This window comes from Theobroma umbraticum, unplaced genomic scaffold (assembly GCF_002168275.2).
Source record: "Theobroma umbraticum cultivar Fairchild unplaced genomic scaffold, ASM216827v3 scaffold_81.0, whole genome shotgun sequence".
Lineage (NCBI taxonomy): Eukaryota > Viridiplantae > Streptophyta > Magnoliopsida > Malvales > Malvaceae > Theobroma > Theobroma umbraticum.
The window spans coordinates 3,195,632-3,213,122 of NW_018397268.1; the positions used below are offsets into that span (position 1 = coordinate 3,195,632).

The window sequence follows — 17,491 nt, forward strand, 5'->3', positions numbered from 1 at the left end:
TATATTTTTAATTGAATAAATTTTTATATTTTTATTTTAAGTTAAATAAAATTTTATGATTAACCATTGACTTTTTTAAAATTTCATTTATCATTTTATGTCACATGACACTGACATTACATATTAAGATGTCATAATTGATAATAATATAATATATTGATATATCATAATAGATGATGACATCAAATATTTATTTAGCATGATAATATAAGCATGTGACATTTCTCACTCTTTACATCAAAATCATGCCAGTGTTATGTAGTTATAAAATAATAAATAATATTTTAATTAATAATAATTAATTAATCATTAATAATAATCATAAGAGTTTATTTAATCAAAATAAAAAATAAAAAAAAATACATATTTAAAATTTTAAAATAATTTAATAATTTTTTTTAAAAAATAAAATTTTTATTAATTTCTAATCATTCTTGGAAAGCACACTCCTAACAAGTCATTGAACAACATAGAACTGATTTTTGGGGGAGGTACATCATAAAAACGAAAACTATTATCTAAATTAAATCCAATGTTGGCCATGCCATCTGCTATCATATTCCGTTCTTGATAAATATAAGAAATCTTTACCTCCCAATCGAGTTGCAGTAAGTTACGAATAGTGTCCAGTAAGTCAGAATTCACACATGGATGTGATGCATCGATGGTAATTGCCTGAACCACGATTTTATCATCCACCTGTAGCCATACCCTACGAATCCTTTATCCCTTGCTATATGAAGACTATATAAGACTCTCCATAATTCGACCCTATAGGAAGAACACCTCCCCAACTTTGCAGCAAAGCTACCTAACCAATATCCGTTACAATCACGCAAAACACCACATGCAGCAACCAAGTTAGTACTGCGACGTAATATGCCATCTGAGTTTACTGCCACCCAACAGAGCGGACGGTTTCACCATCCTACTAGCATTTCTCTTTTAAATTTAACGGTTTTTTTATAGCATTATGTCTTTTAATTTATAAAATTTGGAGCATATAAATTGTGTTGTTTTAGTATAACATAGAAGGAAAGAATTATACCTTGCACTGAATAATATTAAAATAAATTATTGATAATAGTATATGAATTCGAAGTCATTTATATCAACACGAAAACCATATAGCTTATATATTGAGCCAAGATGTTGTTGGTGGAGTACTGTGAATTGAGGTAACAAAATTTCAAGCAGCAGCTTTAAATTCCAACCCTCCAACTCTAAATAACATTTAAAGAGCTATGCTTGAATTTTCTAATTTTCCTGAAATTGTGCCTAAAAGGGAAGAGTAGATTCAATTTTTTAGTAATAATTAATCTCATTTTAACAATCAAAGGCTTGGCACACTAATTATTACCTCTTCTTAGGACATTTATTCAAGGTCTGAACCTTCTTCCTTTCTTGAACCTCCTGGTATGTGCTAGCAGAGTTACAGATATTTGGATGAAATAGTTAAAGAAATAGGTTAAAGAATCAATAAATAATACATTCGTGTCAAATTTATATTGAAAGAGGCATATAATTGAGACATTGAGAAACAAAAAAATATAATATCTAAATAAGTTCATGAATTATTAAATAAATAACTATTTTTTATTATATTGAATCAAATTTTTATATTTATATTTTGAATCAAATAAATTTTATGACTAACATTTGACTAAATTTTATTAATCAAATACTACTTATTATTTCATGTCATATGAATTGATATAAAATGTTGATATATTATAGTAGATGGTAATCGCGTAATTTACTTACCTTCCACGTAACGCCTAATAGAATGAATTCCTCACGTATATACGAGGAAAAGAGAGAATGATATTTTTTAAAAGGAGAAGATAAATAAAAAATATTTTATCCGCAAATCAACATATATATATTTTTTGTTAAATCATAAAATAATTTTTATTTTATAAAAAATTTTTCTTTACAAAAAAAAAAGAAAAATTTTTGCGAATAAACTTTTCAATATTATAAAAGGTTCTCCACCCTCTTGGTGGGTAACGAGGTGAGATCCCTTTAATTGTATGAGTGAGATTAGATTACCAAAGACTGCTCTCAAGTTTGTGTGCAATGGTACAAAAAGAAAAATCAATGTCATCTCGTTTATTTTTAATTACAAAGCTTTAATTGGAAAAGTCGTATGGTTCCACACAAAGGGGCAAAGAGAGGAGAGTGTGTGAAGAACAAAGTGGTAGACTTTTAGTAATGAAGTGACAAAATGCCCAACTAAATCATTTAATTTATCAGTGAAGTATTCAGCTTACATTAAATAATTTTCAAGGAGTAGTTGATTAGTTTTTATATATATATATATATATAAGTTTGGATAGAAATCCTCAATTCAATCTAATAGGTTTTTCCATTTATAAATTGACAGTATCAATTATAACATGTCATGCTCAAGTTTAATGTCTCCAATCCTTTTCATGAAATGGTCTGGTTTTGTCACAGAAATCTTCCCAATTCAATGTTTAATACCCCACCCATGATCAATTAAAGGGACACAAGAGAAAAAGAAACTCTGCCCCATTTCTCATTGAAGATAGCAACCAATTTCAATGCCCAAATTTCCAACCCCCATATTGCATTGAATAAATAATGTAGTTATGAGTCTCACAGGCTTTCGAAGTTCAGAATTTGGTATCAAATTGCTAAGCTCGAGGAGAATTTCCAAATCCGAATTTGGCTTGGTTGCAAGAAGATTCTGTCAATTTTGTAAGACAGATTGGTTATTAGGATCCATTGTTTTCCTAGCATGTTCAAAACTTGGTTGGTGGTTGAAACTTGGGAGTCAGGCACAGGTAAAACAACATCCCCTAAACCCCATCCCTCCTTTGCCAGGATTCTTCCATCCACCAACATATAGACAATAAATGGGTTGGTTTATTATGCTATGGTTTATCCTAGAAAAAGCACAATCCAGATTTAGAGTTATATTGGGCTTTGGCTATAGTTGCAATTAATTTGTTTTTGGATAGGCTTTCGATGGGACAGTGCTTTGATTTCAGCTAACTGAATGCGTAGTTCCTAGTACCATCTCAAGAGTCTAGAGAATTTAATAGAGCTTGCAAGACTTTGTCTTTCACGCTTTGTCTGGAGAAAATGGTTCAGTTCTATCAACATGAAGCTTTAAACTCTGCAAGAGAACAATACCCTTATGCTCATTTCATCAGGAATATTCGGCCATCCGAATTTCTTTTTCCTCCTTCATTTGACCTTTTTCTCCCTCTTTTGGAGACATGGGAATTGATAGAACTTAACCACAGAACTGAAACTTCAGAAAAGTTGATGAATACCCAAGTTCGGCTTCATTTGGTCTCAAATATAGTGGAACCCTATGTTGCAAGCTTCTTCATCTTTTGCTGTTTCACCATCAAATTAGGCAAAGAGTACACAATTAACCATTATATATGGCTATCCATCCCACATGAAAGACCTAATAAAAGCATAGATGTCAAATGGTACTAAGAACTAAGCCCACCATCGAATCTAATAAAATTTTAAGAAACAGCAACTCCGACGTGTTACCCACCACAGCACTTTGGAGATCACCACGAAGATAAATGTCAGAAAAATAAAACATGTAGCTCACTTTTGAAACAATTCAGTGTCATTGTAAAACAAGAGTTATAACAACAAAACTTTATAATGGCAAAACTATTTTCGTTGGAGAAAATGTTCAGAATTTTAGTACACAGAATAGTTACTAACAATGTCCTAGCTCCAGAGTTGGTGTGTGTTCTAACCAAGGTAAAGTGGAATCACTGCAAGCTATAGAGCGACAGTTTGGAACTATTTGCTAATTTACCTTCAAGAATACCACAATCTTTCACTTACGTATGGAAAGATCAATGTGTAGGTAAGCTATGCAAGCAATGAAAAACAAGAAGAAAGCTGAGGCCAACATCAGAGGCTCTGCAAGCATGAATATCGGCTTGAAGGTATAATAAACCTGCCAAGAAGGGTAAATGAAAAGACATGAGATTGAAGAACATTGTGTTCCAGTAACAACAATGTACAGGTTTTATAGTATTATTCATTATAGAAAGAAGAAAAATAACACGTTCAAGATATTACAAGTGACAGACCTGATCAAATATGAAAATGAAGATTTCTTTATAGAAGGAACCACAAGGTCCACATCGCAGTGGTTAGCATACCAGGTTTGACCAAGGTTTTAAACTCAAATGGTCCAAAAACAAACACATTAAAGAGCATGAGTCTCCTACTCACAGCTCTATTTGACCAAACTAGTCCAAATCTAATAACTGAGGTTATAATTTAATAAGGACAAATAGGGCACCTTCCCAGGTTTAGCGAGCACATGTACATCAGGTAATGAATTAAACAAAGCACAAGCCACACAAGTGATTTTTTCCATCGCAGACAATCTCTAGCATATTGCTGTTATCCTAGGACTTCAGTCCATATCTTAAGATAAATTGATATAGAGTCTAAAAAGTAGCTATAAATAAAATTAAGTGGCATTCTCAATTGTATGCCTCCTCTTGTTCTACATGTTCTCCAGCAATAGTTGGCTTAATTAGGGCGGAGCAGAACAGCCTGCAGAAAGCACTTTCATATGTGTTTCAATCATTATCACTTGAAGGTTTCACTTAGCATGGTGCTCTATCCACCAATGTTTATAATATCCTAAAGAGATAGAATCACTATGGACAAAAAAAAAATTGAAACCAATGGAGCAACACATAATACAAGTAGAAGAGTTGACAAGTTACCTGGAAATGAGAATTGTGCCCAGGAACGACATTTTTCTTTTCCAAGACCACTACAGTCCTCCCCACAATGTCAAGGTAAGAATATTTGGTCTGCAAGATTCAAATTTAACAAATCTCAGTTGACACAGAAGACAAAATCTTGATGAACTACATGCATAAAAGCAAAGCATTCACATTGCAGGAGAACAGTTTTCATGCACTGCCTCAAAGCAATCCAGTAATTTTATTAAAGAAAATAATGATATCATCTGAAGTTTGGACATTGCCTCTTTGTTAATGGGCACAAAGAATGTATATGCAACACCCACCGTCTCTATACATGCACTAAATTATACGAGAAAAAGCCAGAGAAAGAGATATATTATTATACTGGGATAATTACCTCAAGATGCTGATCCACTGGGAAGGGAACAACAGCAGAAGGGTCTTTTGATCCCTCTGGTAGCACAACCTGAAGCATACATATTAGTTCCAGTCATAGTTGAATTATATTTCACCATTTAGGACAAAAGATTAAAGCAACAAATATAGAGAAATTACATTTTAATAATATGAATGCAAAATCATTACACTAAACCTACTTTGAAGGTTAATTTGTCTACCACTGTCTCAATAAGGGGGCATCCAAAGGTAAAGTTGAGGTAACGTCTGTCTTCAGATGATTCAAAAAGAAAGTCTTGCAATGGTAGCCCATAACCAACGACAAAAGTTGCTTTCCAACCTCCAAATAAAGGATATCGTGGTTCAATTTCCAGCTCTGACTGTAAAAGCATTAATTTAGTCAACATACATGAAAGCAAAAACTATGACAATGACGCATATGAAAAAGCATTAATAAAACCTTTCCTATTATGTTGACCTTTGTGTCAACTGGAAACATGATAAATGCTGCACTAAGATGTAAATGCATAATAAAAAACTGAGTACTGAGCCAGGAAAACGAAAACAACTTGCATTTTAATACACAAGATTTGATAGACTTCTTGCCATTCTAAATGCATGCTATTCTACAAGGCATCAATGGGGAAATGGAATAATGCCCCTCTTTGCAAAAAATCATGTTTCCAATTTATTTCAAATGGAAAATCACACGCCATCAAGGAGAATTACAAATACAAGGGTTTCAAACATCTCCTTGATCACACATTCAACAAACTGGAAAAAAAAAGTATTATTTTTACAACTCATAAATCACAAATTCCAAAATTCACAATGCAAGTGATTTGATTGTAAAAGACAATATTTTGCTGCTAGAAAGAGAGAGAATAGAAGAGAATCACATTCGAATACCTTCCGAGAATCTGTACGCAGGTGTGATGATGAGATGTTTCCAATTTCATCCCGGTAGTAGACAGAATGAACCCTAGGTGGTAGTCTTGCCAGAAGGTATCTGAATGAGGATACACCATTAAAAGATGGCCTTGATTGGTAATCAACCCTGCAAATGGTACACAATAGAAAATGAATATACAAATAAATCTTAAAAAATGAAAAAAAAATTATTGTTTTCTTGATGAACTTTCAAGTGCATCATAGCAGGCAGTAGCTACTGTACCTTGAAAATACACCTTTGTGTCGAGCACCGGCATGAACCAACTTGTACTGCTCTGTGACCTGAAGGTTGCCCCAATGAGATATTTCAACTTCCCGAACAAGCTCCTCAACAACAGCAAATGGGCTATTATTCTCAAAATGTACAAGAATTGGAGAAAAAGAGTATGGAGTACGATCCTCATATGGCCCATACTTTATTTCAGTGCCTGCACGGTTTGTTGGTTCCACCCTTGCAAACGATTCCACCTTAGTACTTGGTGTCTTAATAAAAGTTGTTTGTTGCTTAATATGATATGGTGACAATACCAAAGCACTGTCACGATAATATACTAACTGAGATTCTGATTGGCCTATCTCTGCTGGAAAAGGTTCTAGGGAGTGTGTTAACATATACAACACTTCTAGGGTTATGCTTTCTCCAGAATTTAAGGGATTAGCCAAATAAATAGTAAAATATTTAGTGTCATTAGGTGCATCAGGCAGTTCTGTTGGTTTTACTTCCAGACGGACAAAAGTAGTCTTCTTCCGCTTGCCTTTAGTTGCTAATGCTTCAACTGTTGCTAGATGATCAACTTGGCTGGGTGGGAAAGCAAGAACAACTTCTGAAGCAGGCGAACTGCCAGCATTCTCGACCTAAAAGAGGGCCATACATTAATATTCACATTAACATACATGCCAAAATTAGATATCTAGAGATTATGCAATTCCCCCATATTATCAATGCAAATACTTTAAAGATGCCTTGAATTTGTTCACCTGAATAAACCAATGTAAAATTATAGGCTCCATTTTTATGTTACTTTGGCTATTTAACTTTTTTGCTATTGTACATTTTGCTTCCCCAAAAATTGCTAAATGCGAAAACATAATTGATTAAAAATGAATAAATACCTAAAATACAACATACATTGAAACATAATTGTTTCATATAAAAGTAAATCATAAATTTTGCTATTCAAGAATGTTAAAGCTTTTTAGGTTTAATTCTTCCAAACTATTAGTTTCAATTTTTTATAACTAAACCCACAATGTTTTTCACTTTCAAAAGCAAAAGGTAAGTAGGAGAAGTACAACCAAACAAAGCCTCAGATAAGTTGGCAAGCACTTAATGGATCTACATGATAATTCAGGGGGCATAACAAGGATTTGAATTAAAAAATATCTGTCCATCATATAGGAAAGAAATACTAAAAATTCAAGTAAATGTGAGAACCAAGTTTTAAACTAGAATATAAAACCCCATCCTATATATATACATATATATATATATATATAAATTTGCAGCATTTGAGAAAGAAATTACCTTCAAAGTCAAGTAAACTTTAACAATGTGTGAACTCAAGTCAATCTGCATCAACCAAAAAATATATTTTTTAAAAATGAAACAAACAAGAAGCAAAAAATATGACAAAATCCAAATAAATAAGATAGAAAAAACCAAAATCAATCAAAATACTGAGATCAAGCATAAATATTACAAATTTTTACAATTGAAGCTTATAAAGTATATAAATAATAAATACTCCTACTTGGAATTAATTCCTATACCAAAAAGACTAAAATTAAGGAATCACATATCATAATTTCGACAATTTCGAATAGATGTAAGATTAAAGAAAATGAAAAAAAGTTAAAAAAACAAAGATTTGGCGCTTACTCTACGCTCGGCGTTGGAGATTAGGAGGTCATGTAGAGCAGAGGATCTGGAGAGGAAGAATAGAAGAGATAAGAGTGTGAGAGCTAGGGCTTCTCTAGCTCTGATCGGACCCTCCATTGCAGTTGACGAGAGAGTGCAAAGACTGGCTATTTGCCAAGGTCGAGGACTGAGGAGACAAAGAAGGGGAGAGAGCAACAGAGAGAGAGATGGTTGGTCGGGTCCGGTCAACTCTTTTGGGCTTTGCAACTATTGGGCTAACTTTTTTTTTTTTATCTTTTGGGCTCTAATAAATTTTTTAAATCAATTTATAACTACGATTATGCCACTTAAAAATTTCACGATAATTTTAAAAAACTCGATTTATAAGATTATTATTTATCCAATAATTATAGTCTGACATAATTAATTTATAATTTACTGAGAAATTCTATTTGGATTTTGGATTACACGGTCACATAATTTTTTTTTTAGTTTTATTTTTGTTAAAGAAGAGTAATATTCATCTTTTTTTAATTAAAAATAAAAATATTATGTTTAATGACGTTATTGTAAACACTGAAAAGACCAAAAAAATTATAAAGAGCTCAAATGCTAAGTCTTTCTAGAGATTATTGTGAATTAGTATTATATTATCTTATGTAATTATCTTGTCATTTAAATTGTAAACCTCAAATCTCTCTATATGAATTTTTTATATATATTTTCATTTTTTCTTGGAAAAAAGACAACTAAAGAGAGCCTAAATTGTTCATTAAAGACTGGACATTTTAAAAATCAAGAAAGAAAGTTATTTAATAGAAAAAAATAAAAAATAAAAAAAATAATCCTAAAAAATCTAATAAGTAAGAGTTTGCAAATGGTCGATTTAATGTTAAAATTTTAAAAATAAAAAGAATTGAACTTACTTTACAAAAAAAAATTGAATCCAATTGAACTACTATACTTAATCAAATTGATCGAAAATTGAGCTATTTCGATTGATCTCACTGCAACAAAATTTATACAATATTTTACTAGATTTTAAAATATTATATATATAATTTCAACATGTTTAAATAAATTCAAAAATCACTAACAATCCAAAATTATTATTAAATAAAGTGAAAAAAAAACCCGTTACTATATACATCTAAAAATATATTGAATTTTAATTTGATATGATCGATTAAGAATTTTCTCAACCAAAAATCGAATTAAACACCTCAAAAACCTTCTAATCGAAGAAAATAAAATTCAAACTCATTTCGATTTATTAATTTTTTTGATTCGGAATGATTTTGCTCACCCTACAAACAAAATCTAAGCAAACAACACTTAGCTAAGAAGTGTAACTTATTTGACTATATTAATTGCTTTCACTACCAAACGTTAAAAAAAAAAAACACTAAAACTAACGTAAATATTTTAATTAAATAGTAACACAAAAATAACAGCTAGGAACGATTTTGCTCCCGGATTTTCCCCTTTAGACTCGGGACTTTTCCATTTTCCCATGTTTCCACTTTGCTTTTGTCACACATAAACCAAAAAAAAAAAAAAAACAAAAGAAAACCCCATGTTTCTTTTGTTGATTATTTTGATGAATATCATTCCAGAAAGAGTTCATTGTTTAGTGTAACGTCGAAACTGTTTGTTTCTGTCTTTCCTTGTGTGTCTTTTTCATGGTGACAAAGGAAACGTTTGGTTTTTAAAGTGAAGAAAAACATGGCATGCATCATGAGGCTGGGATCTAAATCTGAAGCCTTTCACCTTGATGGCCAAACCTGGTTTGTTTTTCTTAATTTGTTTGTTTCCTTCTTGCTTTTGCTGTTTCTATGTTATAAAAAGATATGGGTGTTTTCATTTTGATATGAGCATGTTAAGATATGATGAATTTAGAACATGGGTTATGATGACCATTGTTACTTGAGTTGCACGTAACTTTCTTTCAAACCCCAACACCTTCTTATAAGTTAGAAATGGAGTTTTGGCCTTTAGGCGTCGTCCCAATGAGAAATTAAATTTGGGATACGAGAGGGCAATTGTTGTTTCACTTTGGAAGTCAAAAGAAAGGAAGATGAGAGCATTTGAAGGGAAGATATTGGAATCAAAGGTGTTCTCTTTTAGCATGGTTCTTTATACAAAATAACTGAAGATAGAAAATGGCCATTTCTAAAGATAATTATGATTGTTGAAAAAATGTGTGTTAAGCTAAATCCTCATTATTGGATGCTGGTCTACCTATGTGTTTGCTAAGTGACTTCTTCTAAGCTCTAAATCTTTCTTCCTGCCATTAATTTCATTATTGAATTGGCAGCTTATTTCTTCAATAGTTGGATCTCCAATTTGTCTTATGCGCATGTCATAACTATATGTTCTCTTTTCTTCTCTTCCAGGTTGTGTTCAACTGGTCTTTCAAGCGATGTCATTGTTGAAGTAGGGGAAATGTCCTTCCATCTTCACAAGGTGCTTTTAACTTTGTCATCCATTTGTCACATTTATATCTCCAGAGTGTAAACATCATGCCTTGTAAGGAATCAGTATAAAGTCATGCAGCTTTATCTCAGTAGTGAGGACTTTTTAAAATGTACATATGATTGTTGGAGGTTTTATTTGGGGTATATACTTGGTAAAAGTTGGCTCTTTCTCATCACAGAAACAAGAACTACTTTTATTTTTTTTGGCTCTAATGTTAAGTGTTAGGAGAACTGATAAACTCATTTTGGAAAAATGAACTTTGATTGATTAAAAAATTGTAGCATTCATATATATAAGTTGCATAGTTTGTCTTATTAATTCATCAAAATATTGAGAGTAAGTTCAGTTTATAGTTTCTTACCGATTACCTCGTAGGATACTTTCTGGTATGACTGGTAAATGAAACCAGTTTTGGGATGATTAGTAGATTCTTATTGTTGTACAAGAATGCTTCCTATTTTGTTTCATTGAAGATATTGTCAATAGAATGCCTTATTCCCTCAGCCTTCCTGGTTGCTTCTTATTAATTTCTTTTTGGCATTGTACCATAAAAAGAGAAACATTTGTGCTTACCTGCTTTTTAGAATTATTGTAGACATTTTTGTTAATAGCAGAACTGTGGTAGACATTAATGTGTCTGTTTTAATAGTTCATATTTGAATGTCTTTTTCCTTTTAAATTTACTGATCAGACTGTATATTCCCTTTCCCCATCTTGTCATGTTTATCAGTTTCCGTTGCTGTCCAGAAGCAGAGTGATGGAGAATCTTATTAAGGACTATTCTGCTGAGGATGAGAAAAAGTGTGTTCTGCAATTCCATGACATGCCTGGTGGAGCCAAAACCTTTTTGCTTGTAGCCAAATTCTGCTATGGCATCAGATTCGAACTCACTGCATTAAATATTGTCAGCCTTAGGTGTGCAGCCAAGTATCTTCAAATGAATGAAGATCATGGGGAAGGAAATCTCATAACACAAACAGAAAATTTTCTGAATGAAATCTTCAGTAACTGGACAGACTCAATCAAAGCTCTTGAAACCTGCGAAGAGGTTCTACCATCTGCAGAAGAGCTTCATATTGTTTCACGATGCATAAATTCCTTGGCAATGAAAGCTTGTGCTGATCTGAGTTTGTTCGGTTGGCCTGTGTCAGGAAGTGGTACTGCTGCACAAAGTCCAGAGGACATTGTCTTATGGAATGGAATAAGTGCAGCAGTCAAACCACCACCAGTGAGTGAAGATTGGTGGTATGAGGATGTGTCCGTCCTTAGATTATCTCTGTATAAAAGGTTGATTCTAGCTGTTGAATCAAGTGGCATAAAGCCAGAGAGGATTGCTGGTTCCCTTGTCCACTATGCGAAGAAGCATCTTCCTTTGTTGGGTAGGCAGTCGAGCTTCCAGAATTGGGACCATGCTGCCCCTGGATCAACTGTGTCTGGCCTATCCGATGCGGATCAAAGGAATCTCCTTGAAGAAATAGTGGCATTAATACCTAATCAATCAGGTGCCACCACAATAAATTTTTTGTTGAGACTTCTACGAACATCGATGATTTTACATGCTAGTTTGTCATGTCAAGAGAAGTTAGAGAAGCAGATTGGGGCTCAGTTGGATCAAGCAGCTTTGGAAGATCTTCTGATACCAAATATGGGGTACTCAGTGGAGACCCTTTATGACATTGACTGTGTTCAGCGGATTCTTGATCACTTTGTTCTGGTAGATAATGAGGCAGTTGACTCTGGTTCTAATTATATAGTTGATGAGGGGCAGCTTATGGGAGGTTCCCATCCAATGACCCCAATGACATTGGTAGCTAACCTGGTGGATGGATATCTGGCTGAGGTGGCACCTGATGTTAACCTGAAATTGCCAAAATTTCAGTCACTGGCAGCTATTATTCCTGACTATGCCAGACCCTTAGATGATGGAATTTACCGTGCAATTGACATATACCTTAAGGTAAGATTCTTCACGGTACTTGGTTGATTCCCAAAACAGATCGTTCATTTGGATCACCAGATTTGAAAACTATGATTATGCATTCATACCAAGAATTTGCCTGTGGCATTTCCACATCATTTCTGACAGTTTTTTTGCATTGCAAAGGTAAATGACTGCTTATTGTTCTACTTTAAATCTCAATTAACATTTGATATTATTCTAGAGTATAATAGAGATAGAGGTGAATTATGTGCACAAATTTTCAAAAGGATTATAGAAATTTGTCATTTCTTTTATCTACCAGTGAAATTGAAATTTTTTTAAACTTATATGAAACATCCGTGGATTGTTCAAACTGCTGTCAGTAAGATTTGCAGTTGGGGATCATATTGAGGAATATTAGCTTTAGTGCCCCCAAATATGAATTCTCTTGGCATGTTTCTTCTGTTCTTTTATCTTTGAAAGTTTTGATTTTTGAAGAAGAAATGGAGGTGAACATGCTATCCATTGGCACTGAATATTTGTCTTCTGATCTCAAATGGTTTTGTTTATTTAACAGATATATGTTACTGCCAATTCCATGAACGAATCATCACCTACATAATAATCTTGATATTGCCATTACACTTTCCTCATCCTCAAGATTAAAAGAATGGAACAAAGTTTTCAGTTGCCATTAAAAGTAATTTTCTTTCTCTTGTTTTTTCAAAAAGATGCTTCCAAGTGCATGTTAGGCTAGTCCTTCCACCCTCCTTGCTAAGTACTTAATACTGTGTTTCTCAACTTCAGGCACATCCCTGGCTGACAGACTCTGAGAGGGAACAAATATGCCGCCTCATGAACTGCCAGAAGCTCTCATTGGAAGCCAGCACTCATGCAACCCAGAATGAGAGGCTACCTCTCCGAGTCATTGTCCAAGTTCTATTCTTTGAACAACTTCGGCTCCGCACATCAATTGCTGGTTGGTTCTTTGTCTCTGACAACCTTGAAAACTCACAAAATCCAAGTGGGAATCTTGAGATTCCCAGAAATAATGCGTCTGCACATGTGGGAACTACCCAAGACCACTTTTTGGCAGTTGATGATATAATGGAGCGGGTTTCCGAGCTTGAGAAAGAGTGCTTGAGCATGAAAGAAGAACTTGAAAAGCTGGTTAAAACAAAGGGTGGTTGGAACATTTTCTTGAAAAAATTTAGTTTTAAATCGAAGTCTAAGTCCTGTGATCCGAAAACAGCAAAGCCTTCTGATTCAAAAAAATCAAGGGCCTATGATTCCAACACATCAGCAACAGCTTCATTCACCAGTGGAAGAGAAAATCACAAGAAGGGTGAGTACGGCTTACAGGTTTGGAAAGAAAACTAACAAGGGCAAACCTTCTGTTTAGTGTTGTGCTTCACCTCTTTCCTTCTGGATGCTAGTTAGTCATTAGTCATTCGTTAGTTTGTAGTTGCTGTAATTATGTTTAGACATCTTTAGATCATGATAGGTTCTCAGTAATTCTTAACCATTAAAGCTGTCATTGTCTTTTCTTCGGTACTGATATTTGGCACCTTATGGAGCTCCTATTTCTGAAGCTTATTTTCCCCCTATTTGCCCCAGTCAAAAGTTTTCTTCCCCTTTGTTCGTTGCCTATGTTGAGTTGGTGCTTAAATACCAGTATAGTTTAGAGGGTTGCGGAGATGAAATATTTGAGCTATATGATTTAAACTCTAGATCAGATCTTAAGCACTGGCAATTTGTGCAATTTAGTGAGGCTATGGAAGGAGTTCTTGTCTTGATTTCTTTAAAAAATGATGAGATTCAATTATCTCAGGTAATAACATAGTTGCAGCCATTCTATCCATGAACAAATGGGCCTGCTGCCACCATTCCACATCTTCTTGAATAAAGAGTCAGGACCTGATCCCTTAATCTACAATAACCTGTTTTTAACTTCTCAAACTTTCAATTGTAACAGTAACCTCTTCAACAGCAGATCAGTTCTATAGATTTTGAAGTTAACATCAACAAATAAAAAGTTAATTACACAATTAATATCCATCACAAAATGTCATTTCATACCTAAAGTTTAAACATTCACAATTAAATACTCAAATTTCACACGACACAAAAAAAATTAATAAGAATGCACCACATGTTCAATTCTTATTGGTTGTTTATGCAATTGCTTATGAAAAGGTATCAAATTGAGTATTTCACTATAATTCAAGTCCTAAGTGTATAATTAAAAAAGAGTGCAAAATGTATAATTAGTTCATTACAAACGCACAACATTGTGCTACAACTGCAAAAGATGCAGCAGGGACAAAAACTTCGGTGGGAAAAAAAGGATTGGGAAAGATCAAGAAAAGAGCACAATCAAATGCATCCCTTGGCATACTTCAAAAAAGAAATCACGTTGCATTCGCAGTCGGGAATAGGATCCAGCACTTATTGCAATATCTGAATGTTTAGTATAAATATGAAGATAACAAAGTTCTAACATTTATCAGATGCAAGGGATTTGGTACTCGGTCCAATGCTTCCCATTTCTATATAATAACTCATTTAAGCAGAAAGCAAAAAAGTAGTAAGAATCTATGCTCGCCAACTAATTAAAGTTCTGGTTACTATCACTAAGCACCATTTCACAAAAAACATGTCATCTCAAAAGCCTTCCCCACCCATTCTATCCTGCATCTCAGCTTTCCTCTCCTCTTTCAGCTTCTCCACAATTTTCAATGTATCAGGATCAAAGAAACGATCACGCACAAACTTTTTCTCCTCCGCCTGTATCTGCTTGATAATACTAGCATATGGGTTGGGTGGAGGTTTCTTTCCTTGAAGACGGGCAATTTGTTTCAATCGAGCATATGCCTTCTTCTTCTCCTTTTTCTCCGTCGAATATTCCATCTAAAGGTGATACCAATGGTTAAAGAACTGTGGATAAAACAGAAGAAAGCAACTTTTTCTAGGTTGAGATCCCCTCCATTTTTTTTTTTTTGACCAACACCATCAAATACACCTATTATCAACATCCATGTTTATAGAATGCACCATGAATTATAAGTTCATGGCATATGAATGGGAATGATAAGCCTATTAGGTACTATCGGTCAAAAAGTAAAGAAGGGGAACCAGACCCCTTTTTCTCCACTTCTCTTTGCTCAACAACCATCAAAGAATGGATTGGCAATTTAGAAACAGAAAAAACAAAGAGAGAGCATAAGAAGTCTTGAATCATGAGCTTAAGAATGTAAGAAACATACATCAGCTACAGCCATCGCTTCCTCCTCGCTGACTCCCTGCTCTTTCAACTCAAGCACCCGCAAACCGAATAGACGGGCTGGAGGTGGATCAAAACCAGATATTCTGCAAAGGAAACGAAAAATAAATTAATCCACTCATCACTGGTGTCTACTATGAAACCAAAGCAAGAGATTATTCAATGAAAGTAAAAAAAAAAAAAACAAGGAACAATTACGAGAAGCAAAAACATAGAGATTATGTTATTCTCAGAAATATCTGCTTGGATGTCAATCGACAGGATCCACTTCTACGAGACATATAAAACAACCGAACTTCCTACATGAGGAATATTTACTCAGTAGATCCATATAAAGAAACACCAAGAAGTTCTCGTCTAATTGTATCATGCTCCCAAACAAACCCAAACTTACATAGTTTCTTCATTTGGTAATAAACGAGCTCTCAAATTCCAGTCATTTTCAAATTTCAATATGCAAGCAAATAGTTTTATCTGAACACATTTGCAAACGCGAAACCCTTCAAACCAAAATGCAAATTTAGTTCCAAATTGAAGGGGTTTATCTGACTCAACTCTTTGCATAAGATCATATTCCAACTATTTGATATTGGCATAGTATACAGTTAGCATCTAGAAGACCAAACTCAAAATGCTTGCTTTTGTTTCTGATGTCTAAAGGCTTAAATGAAATACCAAAATTTCATTATTAACACAGTGATAATGAAAACCAATTTCACTCCGAGAGGGCATATCTAATGAGCTTTTTGCATATCTAATGGGTTTCATACCATAATAAACACAAAAATGAATAATGAAAGAAACAGCATATATAGCAAAATAATACTTGATGGCATCTTGATGCTTTGACTCTGGATATTTCTGGAAGAATTTTCTTATGTACACATCTTCTGGGAGAATGATCCTCTTAACTTTTCCATCAGCACGAGGAAAGGTTGCAGGTGGCGCCCTGTATGACATGACCAAAAACACAAGTATATTAAGTATCATTCACAAATTAACACAGCTAACATCTACACGGACAAATGCTAAAGACAAGCATAAACCAAAAGTATAGGCATCATAATCAAAACTATAGAGCTTCACATACAAGCCATAACAAAAACTTTCATCGACAAAATGAAGTCTCTTGATCATATTTTACATATTACAAATTACAAACTCACCCCTTGATTGACAAGAATAATTTCTCTTCAAACAAATAAGTCATCAGATCAATTTTTTTTTTCTTTTTCTGGAATTGCAGACTAGCAAGGGACATAACCGTAAAAAAGAGAACCCGAAAATGAACAAGTAGAGTCACTATTCTCAAGCTACGAAGAGACCAAAAGTTTCTTGGTTCTGCTTCTCAAGGAAAACACAATATAATCAATCCAAATTGTTACATTTTCTTCTTTAATACAATCTGGGCCATTTCGATTACTCCATTTTCATTACCCAAATAAAAAGTTAACTTCTTTGAACGCTTCAAAAGAAACCCAGTTTTTCGAATCCTAAAAGAAGGGTTTTGATTGCAATAAAGTTATAAAACGAATACTGAGCTTAAACCCAATAAAATGAGAAGGGAAAAAGGTGGAAAAGAGAGAGCGAGAAAGAAAGAGACAAACTGTTCCATGGCTTTGAGCCAAGCAGGCTCAGGTTTGGCTAAACCTTTGACGAGTTTCCTTGCTTTCGTTAACAAATCTCCTTTCATGAACGACATGTCTGCGTTCCCTTCGCTGGCTTTGCTTTGCTTTGCTCGTCTTGTAGATTTCTTCTCAGTTCACAAATATGGCTAAGGAAAAGTTGCTCGACAAAGCAGTTTCCCCAAGCGACGTCGTTTATTTGGGTTTTAGGCTTTTAGCTGCTAGGCTTGGGCTTTTCTGCAACGT

The 17,491-nt window shown here is 33.9% G+C and overlaps 3 protein-coding genes across 3 annotated transcripts; 1 reads left to right on the forward strand and 2 right to left on the reverse strand.

Moving 5' to 3' along the window:
- Positions 1–3,571: 3,571 nt before the first annotated feature.
- Positions 3,572–8,158, reverse strand: LOC110425124 (Ribophorin I). The gene is made up of 8 exons (XM_021439931.2): positions 7,960–8,158; positions 7,606–7,650; positions 6,304–6,935; positions 6,039–6,186; positions 5,330–5,509; positions 5,131–5,199; positions 4,749–4,838; positions 3,572–3,961 (listed from the first exon to the last, which is right to left on the reverse strand). Exons 1-8 carry the CDS (start codon positions 8,074–8,076, stop codon positions 3,839–3,841), a joined length of 1,404 nt encoding a protein of 467 aa, XP_021295606.1. The 5' UTR covers positions 8,077–8,158; the 3' UTR covers positions 3,572–3,838.
- A 1,360-nt stretch (positions 8,159–9,518) lies between these two features.
- LOC110425366 (BTB/POZ domain-containing protein At5g03250-like) lies at positions 9,519–13,897 on the forward strand. Its single transcript, XM_021440266.1, has 4 exons — positions 9,519–9,725; positions 10,335–10,404; positions 11,147–12,373; positions 13,145–13,897. Exons 1-4 carry the CDS (start codon positions 9,664–9,666, stop codon positions 13,715–13,717), a joined length of 1,932 nt encoding a protein of 643 aa, XP_021295941.1. The 5' UTR covers positions 9,519–9,663; the 3' UTR covers positions 13,718–13,897.
- Positions 13,898–14,548: 651 nt separating this feature from the next.
- LOC110424908 (uncharacterized) lies at positions 14,549–17,406 on the reverse strand. The gene is made up of 4 exons (XM_021439609.2): positions 17,228–17,406; positions 16,447–16,569; positions 15,604–15,706; positions 14,549–15,247 (listed from the first exon to the last, which is right to left on the reverse strand). The coding sequence occupies exons 1-4, from the start codon at positions 17,320–17,322 to the stop codon at positions 15,002–15,004; spliced, it is 567 nt and encodes a 188-aa protein (XP_021295284.1). The 5' UTR covers positions 17,323–17,406; the 3' UTR covers positions 14,549–15,001.
- Positions 17,407–17,491: the final 85 nt, after the last annotated feature.

What these genes read in the sequence shown, in the direction of transcription:
- LOC110424908 (XM_021439609.2), bottom strand. Translation starts at nt 17,322, where the DNA reads ATGTCGTTCATGAAAGGAGATTTGTTAACGAAAGCAAGGAAACTCGTC. An exon ending in TGGCTCAAAGCCATGGAACA is followed by an intron (nt 16,570 to 17,227) that starts GTTTGTCTCTTT and finishes CATGTCATACAG; the next exon opens with GGCGCCACCTGCAACCTTTC. An exon ending in AAGCATCAAGATGCCATCAA is followed by an intron (nt 15,707 to 16,446) that starts GTATTATTTTGC and finishes TTTCCTTTGCAG; the next exon opens with AATATCTGGTTTTGATCCAC.
- LOC110425366 (XM_021440266.1), top strand. Translation starts at nt 9,664, where the DNA reads ATGGCATGCATCATGAGGCTGGGATCTAAATCTGAAGCCTTTCACCTT. An exon ending in TGTCCTTCCATCTTCACAAG is followed by an intron (nt 10,405 to 11,146) that starts GTGCTTTTAACT and finishes CATGTTTATCAG; the next exon opens with TTTCCGTTGCTGTCCAGAAG. An exon ending in CAATTGACATATACCTTAAG is followed by an intron (nt 12,374 to 13,144) that starts GTAAGATTCTTC and finishes TCTCAACTTCAG; the next exon opens with GCACATCCCTGGCTGACAGA.
- LOC110425124 (XM_021439931.2), bottom strand. Translation starts at nt 8,076, where the DNA reads ATGGAGGGTCCGATCAGAGCTAGAGAAGCCCTAGCTCTCACACTCTTA. An exon ending in TCTCCAACGCCGAGCGTAGA is followed by an intron (nt 7,651 to 7,959) that starts GTAAGCGCCAAA and finishes TGGTTGATGCAG; the next exon opens with ATTGACTTGAGTTCACACAT. An exon ending in CAGTGGATCAGCATCTTGAG is followed by an intron (nt 4,839 to 5,130) that starts GTAATTATCCCA and finishes TGAATCTTGCAG; the next exon opens with ACCAAATATTCTTACCTTGA.